Here is a 12,500-nt window from a genome sequence, read left to right as displayed (position 1 = left end):
CTCTACATGTAAACATGGTTATAAGGTTGGGGGTAAAGGATTCAAGGTGATGTTGGCCAGCAGTTAAAGTGGTCATCTCTTATTATTTCGTTGAAACCCCATCATTTCCCATTCATGTCCCTTATTTATTCAGCTGTCACATTGAGGAACAGCCTGTGGTGGAAATTCCAACCACTCAGGTGGCGGTCGATGCGTGGGGTGAGAAGACAATAACTGTAACCTCATCTAAGTTTATTGTCTGTAAGATGGCGATCAGCAGGAAGTACTTTACGTGTCACCGAGTAACAGCAGAAAGCATCTTCCCTGAACCAGTCGACTCGGGGGGCTTATATCACGCAGGTCACATGACGGGTTGCTGTGAGGGCGTCACTTCCAACGTGGCGCCACCCGTTTGCGGCAGCCTGCACAAGCGCTCCTTGTTGATTCGTGCTCATTTCCAGTCCCTGGAGAACAAGATGGATGATCTTCGAGCGAGGATTACATTACAACGGGACACGAGAAACTGTTGCGTCCTCTGCCTGAGGGAGACATGGCTGAACCCACTGGTGCCGGATGAAGCCGTACGTCCAGCCAAGTCCTTCTCCTTGTTCCCCGCTGACAGGTCGGAAGAGTCGGGAAAATCCAAGGGTGGAGGCGTCTGCCTCATGATCAACAGCCGCTGGTGTAACTCCAACAACATCAAGAATCTCTCCCGCTCCTGCTCGCGAACCTGCAACAGCTGACATCTCATGCCGTCCATTTTATCTCCCCCGGGAATTCAGCACGGTCATCATCACAGCCGTTTATATTCCACGCAAGCAGAAACCGACACAGCACTGTCGGACCTGTATGATGTGTTGTGTGGAGTTCAAAACAAACATCCCCACGCGGCTGTGGTGGTGACTGGGGATCTTAACAAGGCAAACCTTAAAAAAGTTCTGCCTAATTTCCATCAACACACCACGTGTGCCACCAGGGGAGATAAAACTTTGGACCACTGCTACACACCGTACAAGAACGGGCACATGACCGTCTCGCTCCCTGCTTTCGGGAAATCAGACTGGGACTTGGGACTGGGACATGTTCCAATCAAGTTCCAGTGACGTCAGCGAGTTTATGGAAGTAGCTACGTGCTTCATAGCTACATTAGGGGAAAGCATCGTTCCCATGGTTGAAGTTTGGATCTGCGACACTCTGAATGCTAGCATGGATGTATAGGGACAGAGTGGAGCGACAGATAGAGCAACAGGACACCAGACACTTGTGGCAGGGGCTGTGGACTATTAGGATCTACAACAGCAGCTCCTCCCCAGCCACAAGTGTGGACGCCTCCCTAGGCAACAAACTGAACTCCTTTTTTGCGTGGCTTGAGTCTGGCAAAAGCACCACTAGCTCGCCGGCTAATTGGAGTCAAACCGCTGGGGATGAACGCACACTCTGTGTCCGAGCATGACGTCAGGATGGCTCTGATGTGTGTGAACACCAAGAAAGCTGCGGGCCCAGATGGCATATCTGGGCGAGTACTGAATACCTGTGCTAACCAGCTAGCCTCGGTGTTCACCACAATATTCAACATCTCCCTGGCTGAATCAGCGGTCCCGTCCTGCTTCAAGAGGTCCACCGTCGTTCCTGTCCCTAAGATCGCCTCTCCAACCTGCCTGAATGACTACCGTCCGGTGGCCCTCACCTCGGTGGTTATGAAGTGTTTCAAGAGGCTGATTAAGGATTATATCTGCGCCTCCCTCCCCCGTTGCAGTTTGCGTACCAGCAGAACAGATGCACGGACGATGCGGTCTCCCAGGTACTGCACACCAGGCTCACGCACCTTGATGGCAAGGGGGGGCCGATGTGAGATTGCTGTTCATAGACTATAGTTCAGCTTTCAATACCATAGTCCCCACCAGACTGGCTGTCAAGCTGCAGGAGCTAGTACTGAGCACTCCGCTGTGTGCCTGGATCCTGGACTTCCTCTCCGCCCGGCCCCTGGTGGTTAGGATGGGGAGGCACATGTCCAGCTCCCACACGTGAAAACACCGGATCCCCCCAGGGCTGCGTCCTCAGCCCCCTACTGAACTCCCTGCACACACATGACTGTGTGGCCAGGTCCAGCTCCCACACCAACATCAAGTTTGCTGACGACACCGTCGTGGTGGGCCTGATCACCGAGGACAATTAGATGGCCTAGCGTTTGGAGGTGGCTGACCTGTCACTCTGGTGCCAGGGCAACAGCCTCCACCTGGACATCAGCAAAACTAAGGAGCTGACGGACGGAAACTGAGGACGCACGCGCCTCTGGTGATTAATGGGACTTCTGTCGACAGGGTGAGCAGCTTCAAGGAGACCAGGAGACACTCACACAGGCCCCACTGCCTTACTGTACTGTATGTAGCATACTGTACTACATACGGTATCACTGTACTGGGCTACTGCATACTGCGCTGTATTGCTGTTCTGTTGGGTGTTACTGTATTGCTGCGAGCCATTCTGTCGTGTTTCCATTGTTCCACGACATTAGCGGTGTGCCACAATGTTGTGGTACGATGGCACCGCTGCCTCACAGCAAGAAGGTCCTGGGTTCGATTCCCGCCTTGGGCGCTGTTGGCACCGTGCTCTGGAGGGTTATCTCCTGATGAGGTGTCTTTTGTGTGGATGTTGCATGTTCCCCCCTGGGCTCACATGGTTTCCTCCATGTAACATCATAAGAACATGCACCACACACATCGTCTGAGCAGCGGTGGATGTCGAAGCTGGTCCCCCGGCGCTGCACTGTGAGGTGCCCACCGCTCTGGGGGGCCCCCCGGAGGCCCCCAGGAGGGAGGACAAGCCTTGATGGGGAAGAATGCGGAATAGACATTTCACGGCCTCTATCTGCTCGTGTTGTGCAGTCCGACAACAAAGACAAGCTCGACTTGTCCACTTCAAAAAAATATGTTGTCAAGTTTATTTCTACAAACTCCAATTCCTGTGTAAAATGTAAATGAAAACAGAATGCACCAAATTCAAAATGGGTGAATATTTGCCAAAAAAAACAATTTGATCAGTTTGAACATGAAATATCTTGTCTTTGAAGTGTATACACTTGAATACAGGCTGAAAAGGATTTGCAAATCATTCAAAAAACACCTGTTTGGAACATTCCACAGGTGAGCAGGTTGATTGGAGACAGGTGAGTGTCATGCTGGGGTGTAAAAGGAGCCTCCTCCCAAAGCCTCAGTCGTTCACAAGCAAGGGTGGGGCGAGGCTCACCCCCGAAAAGACAAAAACCTACTGCATGTCAGCGAGCCGCAGAGCCTTGAGGTGGGAGAACAAGTCCACCTTGCAGCTTGGAATGGAGCTCAAATGAAAACATGAACACCGACACGTCAAATGAAAACATGAACACCGACACGTCAAATGAAAACATGAACACGACACGTCAAATGAAAACATGAACACGACACGTCAAATGAAAACATGAACCGACACGTCAAATGAAAACATGAACACGACACGTCAAATGAAAACATGAACACGACACGTCAAATGAAAACATGAAGAGAGGAGAACAACCTAAATATTAAGTATTCATGTTTAAGTATGAATATATGTTGTCCCCGTCTGCTTTCTCCATTAACGTGTGTGTGTGTGTGCAGACCAGCATAGTGAGTGTGGTGTACACTCAGTCAGAGATCCTGCAGAAGGAGGTTTATCTGTTTGAGAGGATCGGCTCCCAGAGCAGAGACACCATGAAGCACCTGAAAGCCATCTGCTTCCTGAGGGCCACCAAGGTACTGAGGGTGGGGGCGGGTGGGTGTGGTGCACTGACGGAGCTATTTCATTTGATAATATTAGTGATATGAAAAACAGACACAGCATCATACTAAAATAATAAACTTTATTATTATATTATAACAATAAGAAACTTCAGTATTATTATTATATGATAACAATAATAAAAACGTTATGATTATATAACAATAATAAACTTTATTATAACAATAAGAAACTTTATTATTATATTAGAACAATAATAAACCATTATATTATAACAATAATAAACTTTATTATATTATAACAATAATAGACTTCATTATGACATTATTATATTATAACAATAATAAACGTTATTATATTATAACAATAATAAACTTTATTATATTATAACAAACTTTATTATTATATTATAACAAGAATAAACGTTATTATTATATTATAACAATAATAAACTTTATTATTATATTAGAACAATAATAAAAATGGTATTATATTAGAACAATAGTAAACTTTATAACTTTATTAGAACAATCATAAACTTTATTATATCAGAACAATAATAAACGTTATTATATTATAACAATTATAAAAACGTTATTATATCATAACAATTATAAAAACTTTATTATTATATTATAACAATAATAAGCTTTAATTTTATATTATAACAATAATAACAACTTTATTATTATCTTATAACAATAATACACGTTATTATATTAGAACAATAATAAACGTTATTATTATTATTAGAACAATAATAAACTTTATTATTATATTAGAACAATAATAAACTTTATTATTATTATAACAATAATAAACCTTGTTATTATTATATGAGAACAATAATAAAATCTTTATTATTATATTATAACAATAATAAACTTTATTATTATATTATAACAACAAAAAATACTTTATCAATCCAGAGGAAATGTTAGTTAAACATGTCTGCTATGACAGAAAATTGACTTTTTGACAAATACAACCAGGAAAGTAATAATGAATGGCTGATGAAAGTAGTGGACAGATGAATGGATGATGAAAGTAGTGGACAGATGAATGGATGATGAATGAATGCCTGATGCGTGACGTCCTGATGATTGTGTGTCCACAGGAGAACGTGGAGCGTCTGATCCAGGAGCTGAGACGACCCAAGTACAGCGTGTACTTCATCTGTAAGAAAAGGCATTCACAGAGTATTACATAGTAATCTACCACATTCACAGAGTATTACAAAGTAGGGATCCCACTGGAATCATTGGAGGAAAAGAACAAGAAAGTCAATATTTGTGCAGATTGTCTAGAACTAAAGTAAAGAAACAAAGTTGACATTACTACTACAGTACTACTACACTACTGTACTACTACATTACTACTGCCCTACTACATTACTACTACACTACTGTACTATATTACTACCACGCTACTACATTACTACTCCACTACTGTACTACTACATTACTACTATGCTACTACATTACTACTACACTACTGTACTACTACATTACTACTACTGTACTACTACACTACTGTACTACTACACTACTGTACTACTACATTACTTCTACGCTACTACACTACTACTACTACACTACTACTACACTACTGTACTACTACTACGCTACTACAGTACTACTACATTAATACTACACTAATGTACTACTACTTTACTACTACGCTACTACATTACCACTACACAACTGTGCTACTACATTACTACTACGCCACTACAGTACAACTACACTACTGTATTACTAGTACACTACTACAGTACAAACTGCATCACTACTACACTGCTGTACTTCTACATTGAACTTGAACATTACTGCTAATGTATTACTACACTCCTGTACTACTACACTACTGCTACTGTACTACTACACGACTGTACTACTACAGTACTAACTACACCACTTCCACACTTCTGTACTACTACGCTACTACAGTACAACTGTACTACTACAATAATACTACTACTAAACCCTGCCTCACACGCTGCTTCTCCTTGGTGTCCTCAGACTTCAGCAACGTCATCAGTAAGAGTGACATCAAGGCTCTGGCCGAGGCGGACGAACAGGAAGTGGTGGCCGAGGTCCAGGTCAGTTTGGGCTGAGGGCGGGGCCCCCAATGTGTACGATCCACGTTTGGTTCTCCAGGGCCTCCGGTCTACTGTGTAGAAGACATGTGGTGTAGTACTACGCTCTCCCTCTCTGTAGGAGTTCTACGCAGACTTCATCGCTGTCAATCCCCACCTCTTCTCCCTCAACCTACAGGGCGTGGCCAGGGTAAGAGCTCATGATAACTGCTAGCTGCTAGCTGCTAGCTGCTAGCTGCAGTGTGGCGGTGAAGGGGCTCATGTGATGATACGGTGCGTGCACTGTGTGGCAGGGCCGCAGCTGGGACCCCTCCATGTTGTCCAGGTCCACCCAGGGCCTCACCTCGGTGCTGCTGGCCCTCAAGAAGTGTCCGGTGATCCGCTACCAGCTGTCCTCCGACATGGCCAAGCGGCTGGCCGAGAGCGTCAAGGTGCAACGACACCCATGGAACATGCCACGCCCAATGTCTATCCCTCCATCCTCCCTCTCTCCCTGTCTCGCTCTCCCTCTCTGTCTCGCTCTCCCTCTCTGTCTCACTCGCTTTCTCTGTCGCACCCAGTTGGTCATCACCAAGGAGTATGAGCTGTTTGACTTCAGGAAGACGGAGGTTCCTCCTCTGCTGCTCATCCTGGACCGCAGCGACGACGCCATCACCCCCCTCCTCAACCAGGTGACACCACCAAATGCTCTCCTTTCACATCTTACGGCACCGACCGCTACATCAGGTGTCTCCACAATTGGCCGTGATGTAATTATCCATGGTGGCGGCGTGCTGTAACCGGATGTGCGCTGCCTCCTAGTGGACGTACCAGGCCATGGTGCATGAGCTGCTGGGCCTCAACAACAACCGCATCGACCTCTCCAGAGTCCCAGGAGTCAGCAAGGAGCTGAGGGAGGTGGTGCTGTCAGCGGAGAACGACGAGTTCTACGCCAACGTGAGTCTGATGGAGCACCACCCAACCACTTTCATCATCCATTCATCAGTCATTTAATAGTTGACAACTCATTACTGGCAACATTGACAACATTAATTACTCATGGTTGTAGTTGTAGAACAGTGATTCACATTATTCCATTTATTACCAAATTACAACATGGTTGTATTTGTCAAAAAGTCAATTTTCTGTCATAGCAGACATGTCCAACTAACATTTCCTCTGGATTGATAAAGTCTTTATTATTGTTATGATATAATAATAAAGTTTATTGCTGTCCCAAGCCCGGTTGAATAGAGAGGGTTGCGTCAGGAAGGGCATCCGGCGTAAAAACCATGCAAATCAAACATGATGACAACAAATGTGATTACCACCACTGGTGCCGTTAGCCAACAGGGAGCCAGCGGAAATTGTGCTACTGTCGGCCCAAGAAGAAGAAGAAGAAGGAGAGGGGGAAGGCGTGTCCAGAGACAGCAGGAGAGGAAGAAGGGAAGGAAAGTAGAGTTGAGAGAAGGAACTTTGAACATTGGCACTATGAAGGGTAAAGACACCATGGAGTGGATGGCAGGAGAAACGGGGTAGGGATGGTCTGAAGAAAGAATATGTCAAGAGTGTTTTGGAGGTGACCAGAGTGTCGGACGGAGTGATGAGCATGAAGCTGGACATTGATGGGGTGATAATGAATGTGGTCAGTGCATACGCTCCCCAAGTTGGGTGTGAGATGGAAGAGAAAGAAGAATTCTTTAGTGAGTTGGATGTAGTGGTGGAGAGCGTCCCCAATGGAGAGAGAGTGGTGGTAGGAGCAGATCTCAATGGGCATGTTGGCCAAGGGATCAGAGACATAGGTGACGAGAAGGTGATGGGTAGGTATGGTGTCAAGGAGAGGAATGTGGAAGGACATGTGGTGGTGGATTTCACCAAAAGGATGGAATTGGCTGTTGTGAATACGTATTTCAAGAAGAGGGAGGAACACAGGGTGACATACAAGAGTGGAGGAAGGTTCACACAGGTGGACTACATCTCATGCAGGAGGTGCAATCTGAAAGAGATCAGTGACTGCAAAGTGGTGGTAGGGGAGTGGTGTTGCTAGGCAGCATCGGATGGTGGTCTGTAGGATGACTCTGGAGGCCAAGAAGAGGAAGAGAGTGAAAGAAGAGCCAAAGATAAAATGGTGGAAGTTGAAAAAGGAGGAGTGTTGCATGCCAGTTAGGGAAGAGGTAAGGCAGGCAATAGGTGGGAATGAACGGTTACCAGATGACTGGGAAACAACTGCAGAAGTGGTGAGGGAGACGCCAAGAAGGTACTCAGTGTATCATGCGGGAAGAGGAAGGAAGACAAGGACTCTTGGTGGTGGAATGAGGAAGTACAGTAGAGCATAGAGCAGAAGAGGTTGGCGAAGAAGAAATGGGAAAGTCAGAGAGATGAAGAAAGTAGACATGAGTACAAGCTGATGCGGCGCAAGACGAAGAGAGAAGTGGCAAAGGAAAAGGCGTACGACGAGTTGTATGAGAGGTTGGACGGTAAGGAAGGAGAAAAGGACTTGTACCGATTGGCAAGACAAAGGGACCAAGCTGGGAAGGATGCACAGCAGGTTAGGGTGATGGAGGATAATGATGGGAATGTGCTGACTAGTGAGGAGAGTGTGTTGAGAAGGTGGAAGGAGAACTTTGAGGAGCTGATGAAGGAAGAATTCACATTCTATTCACATTCACATGCCACTTTAATTCACATGCCACTTTAAATGCACATATCTGTATATACATAGGCATATTCCCTCTATCTATTCCATTTTATTTCCATTTATTTTTATTGTATTTTATTCTATATATTTTTATCTTATTCTATAAGTATTCAACTTACTGTATTACGTTTTAGGAGTCAGTTAGTCGGTCTATTAGAAAGGAATTTTCTACTTTTATTTTTTTTCTTAGGACATATTGTGTGCTATCACCGGGTGCGTTGCATTACATTTCACTGCATATATGTATGAAAGTATGTATATGTATGTGACAAATAAAAATCTTGAATCTTGAAGAAAATGAGAGGGAGAGAAGAGTGGATGATGGGGGGATAGTGGAGCAAGAAGTGCAGCAAATGAACAAGGATGAGGTGAGAACAGCATTAAAGAAGATGAAGAGTGGAAAGACAGTTGGCCCAGGTGACAAACCTGGGGAAGCATGGAAATGTTCAGGTGAGATGGCAGTGGTGTTCCTAACGAGACTGTTTAACACCATCCTGGAAAGGGAGAGGATGCCAGAGGAGTGGAGAAGAAGTTTACTGGTACCATCTTCAAGAATAAGGGAGACGTACAGAGCTGTAGTAACTACAGGGGAATAAAGTTGATCAGCCACAGCATGAAGGCTAGGTTAAGAGGAGAGGTGGGGATCAGCGAGCAGCAGTATGGTTTCATGCCAGGAAAGAGTACTACAGATGACATGTTTGGCTTAAGAACGCTGATGGAAAAGTACATGGAAGGCCAGAGGGAGTTGCACTGGGTGCCGAGAGAGGAAGTGTGGTATTGCATGAGGAAGTCGGGGTTGGCAGAGAAGTAGGTAAGAGTGGTACAGGATATGTATGAGGGCAGTCAGACAGTAGTAAGGTGTGTAGTAGGCGTGACCAAGGCCAAGACCAAGGGGGTGGTAGCTCAGGCGGTAGAGCTGGTGGTCTAGTGATCTAAAGGTTGCTGGTTGGATCCCAGGCTCCTCCTGCTAGCATGCTGTAGTGTCCTTGAGCAAGACACTTAACCCCTATTTGCTCCTGATGGCTGCGTCCGTCGGTGCTTGAACAATTGTAAGTCGCTTTGGATAAAAGCGCCAGCTTTTTTGAGCTACCATCCCCCCGTAAGACACAATACATGTGCCTGAATGGGAGGGAGGGCGGAGAAAAGCTGAGAATGCAAGGAGTGGATGAGTTAGAGTACTTGGGGTCGACCATCCAAAGCAGCGGAGAGTGCGGGAGAGAGGTGAAGAAGAGAGTACAGGCAGGGTGGAGTGGGTGGAGAAGAGAGTACAGGCAGGGTGGAGCGGGTGGCAAAAGAGAGTCCAGGCAGGGTGGAGCGGTTGGAGAAGAGTGTCCGGAGTGATGTGTTTACAGAAGGGTTCCAGCCAGAGTGAAGGGGAAGGTGTACAGGACGGTAGTGAGAGCAGCCATGTTGTACTGTTAGAGGCGTTGGCACTGACAGAGATGAGAGTTACATTGGGAGAAGGAGGCTGAGGGTGGAGCTGCCAGGCAAGAGGAAAAGAGGAAGCCAAAGAGAAGCTTGATGGAGGTGCTGAGGGAGGACATGCAGGCGGGTGGTGTTCAGGGAGGAAGATGCACAGGACACAAGGTGTTGGAGGCAGATGATCAGGAGCAGCACAAAGAAGAATAATAATAATAAGAAGAAGAAGAAGAAGATATGATAATAATAGTTTTTATTGTTTATATGATCCTGTGTCTGTTTTTCATATCACTAATATTATCAAATGAAATGCCTCAGTCAGTGCACCACACCCACACACCACCACCTCCACCAACGCCACCTTTTAGAACCCACAGACGTAGATATAAAGTGCTAATGAAGGCTGTGTGTGTAGAACCTGTACCTGAACTTTGGGGAGATTGGCACCAACATCAAGAACCTGATGGAGGACTTCCAGAAGAAGAAACCTAAAGGACAGCAGAGGGTGGAGTCCATCTCTGACATGAAGGTGAGGAGGCACTGTCACCTGCTACTTACTACACCCCAAAGAAGCAGCCACCGTCACCTGCTACATGCACCGTCACCTGCTACACGCACCGTCACCTGCTCCACACACCGTCAGCTCCGACATGCACCGTCACCTGCTACATAAACCGTCACCTGCTACATAAACCGTCACCTCCTACATGCACCATCACCTGTTACATAAACCGTCACCTCCTACATGCACCATCACCTGCTACATAAACCGTCACCTCCTACGTGCACCATCACCTGCTACACACCGTCACCTCCTACATGCACCGTCACCTGCTACATAAACCGTCACCTCCTACATGCACCATCACCTGCTACATAAACGTCACCTCCTACATGCACCATCACCTGCTACATGCACCATCACCTGCTACATGCACCATCACCTGCTACATAAACCGTCACCTCCTACATGCACCATCACCTGTTACATAAACCGTCACCTCCTACATGCACCATCACCTCCTACATGCACCATCACCTGCTTCATAAACTGTCACCTCCTACTTGCACCATCACCTGTTACATAAACCGTCACCTCCTACATGCACCATCACCTGTTACATAAACCGTCACCTCCTACATGCACCATCACCTGTTACATAAACCGTCACCTCCTACGTGCACCGTCACCTGCTACATAAACCGTCACCTCCTACATGCACCATCACCTGCTATAAACCGTCACCTCCTACATGCACCGTCACCTGCTACATAAACCGTCACCTCCTACATGCACCATCACCTGCTACATAAACCGTCACCTCCTACATGCACCATCACCTGCTACATAAACGTCACCTCCTACATGCACCATCACCTGCTACATGCACCGTCACCTGCTACATAAACCGTCACCTCCTACATGCACCATCACCTGCTACATAAACCGTCACCTCCTACATGCACCATCACCTGCTACATAAACCGTCACCTCCTACATGCACCATCACCTGCTACATAAACCGTCACCTCCTACATGCACCATCACCTGCTACATAAACCGTCACCTCCTACATGCACCATCACCTGCTACATAAACCGTCACCTCCTACATGCACCATCACCTGTTACATAAACCGTCACCTGCTACATGCACCATCACCTCCTACATGCACCATCACCTGCTACATAAACTGTCGACTCCTACTTGCACCTTCACCTGTTACATAAACCGTCACCTCCTACATGCACCATCACCTGCTACATGCACCATCACCTCCTACATGCACCATCACCTGTTACATAAACCGTCACCTCCTACATGCACCATCACCTGCTACATAAACTGTCGACTCCTACATTCAAGATTCAAGATTCAAGATTCAAGATTTTTTATTTGTCACATACATATACATACTTTCATACATATATGCAGTGAAATGTAATGCAACGCACCCGGTGATAGCACACAATATGTCCTAGGGAAAAATAAATAAAAGTAGAAAATTCCTTTCTAATAGACCGACTGATTCCTAACCCGTAATACAGTCAGTTGAATACTTATAGAATAAGATAAAAATATATAGAATAAAATACAATAAAAATAAAATGAAATAAAATGGAATAGATAGAAGGAATATGCCTATGTATGTACAGATATGTGCATTTAAAGTGGCATGTGAATTAAAGTGGCATGTGAATGTGAATAGTGTGAGGTAGTGTTTGGGATAATACAGCACAGTATACAACAGTACGGCGCAGCAATACGGCATCACGAACAACCCTGAACAGTGACACAGTATGCGGTACAGTATGCTACATACAGTACAGTAGGTAGTGGAGCCTAGTGCATGGCTCAGTTAGGACCCCTGGTGAGGTCAGCATTGACAGTTCTAATGGCTTGAGGGAAGAAACTCAGTCTCAGTCTCTGTTCTCGCTGTGTGACTGCGGAGGCGCTTGCCTGACGCAGCAGCTGAAACAGTCCGTTGTTGGGGTGATGAGGATCCTTCATGATGCTGCAGCTCTGCTACTACACCTCTTGGTGTATAACTCCTGCAGGGAGGGGAGGGTAGT

At 45.9% G+C, this 12,500-nt stretch overlaps 1 protein-coding gene across 1 annotated transcript in view; it reads left to right on the top strand.

The window, feature by feature from the left end:
• Positions 1-12,500, top strand: part of vps45 (vacuolar protein sorting 45 homolog) — a 22,702-nt gene that overhangs the window by 610 nt on the left and 9,592 nt on the right. Inside the window, exons 2-9 of the mRNA XM_080016945.1 lie at positions 3,612-3,746; positions 4,850-4,910; positions 5,754-5,833; positions 5,952-6,020; positions 6,124-6,261; positions 6,391-6,501; positions 6,632-6,766; positions 10,342-10,455. Of these exons, the coding sequence (XP_079873071.1) occupies positions 3,612-3,746; positions 4,850-4,910; positions 5,754-5,833; positions 5,952-6,020; positions 6,124-6,261; positions 6,391-6,501; positions 6,632-6,766; positions 10,342-10,455 (843 nt within the window). The remainder of the gene's footprint in view (positions 1-3,611; positions 3,747-4,849; positions 4,911-5,753; positions 5,834-5,951; positions 6,021-6,123; positions 6,262-6,390; positions 6,502-6,631; positions 6,767-10,341; positions 10,456-12,500) is intronic.

The sequence above is a fragment of the Zeus faber genome (assembly GCF_960531495.2).
Source record: "Zeus faber genome assembly, chromosome: 1".
Taxonomy (NCBI): Eukaryota; Metazoa; Chordata; class Actinopteri; order Zeiformes; family Zeidae; genus Zeus; species Zeus faber.
Note: the sequence above shows the minus strand (reverse complement) of the source record. Positions and strands in the feature narration are given on the sequence as shown.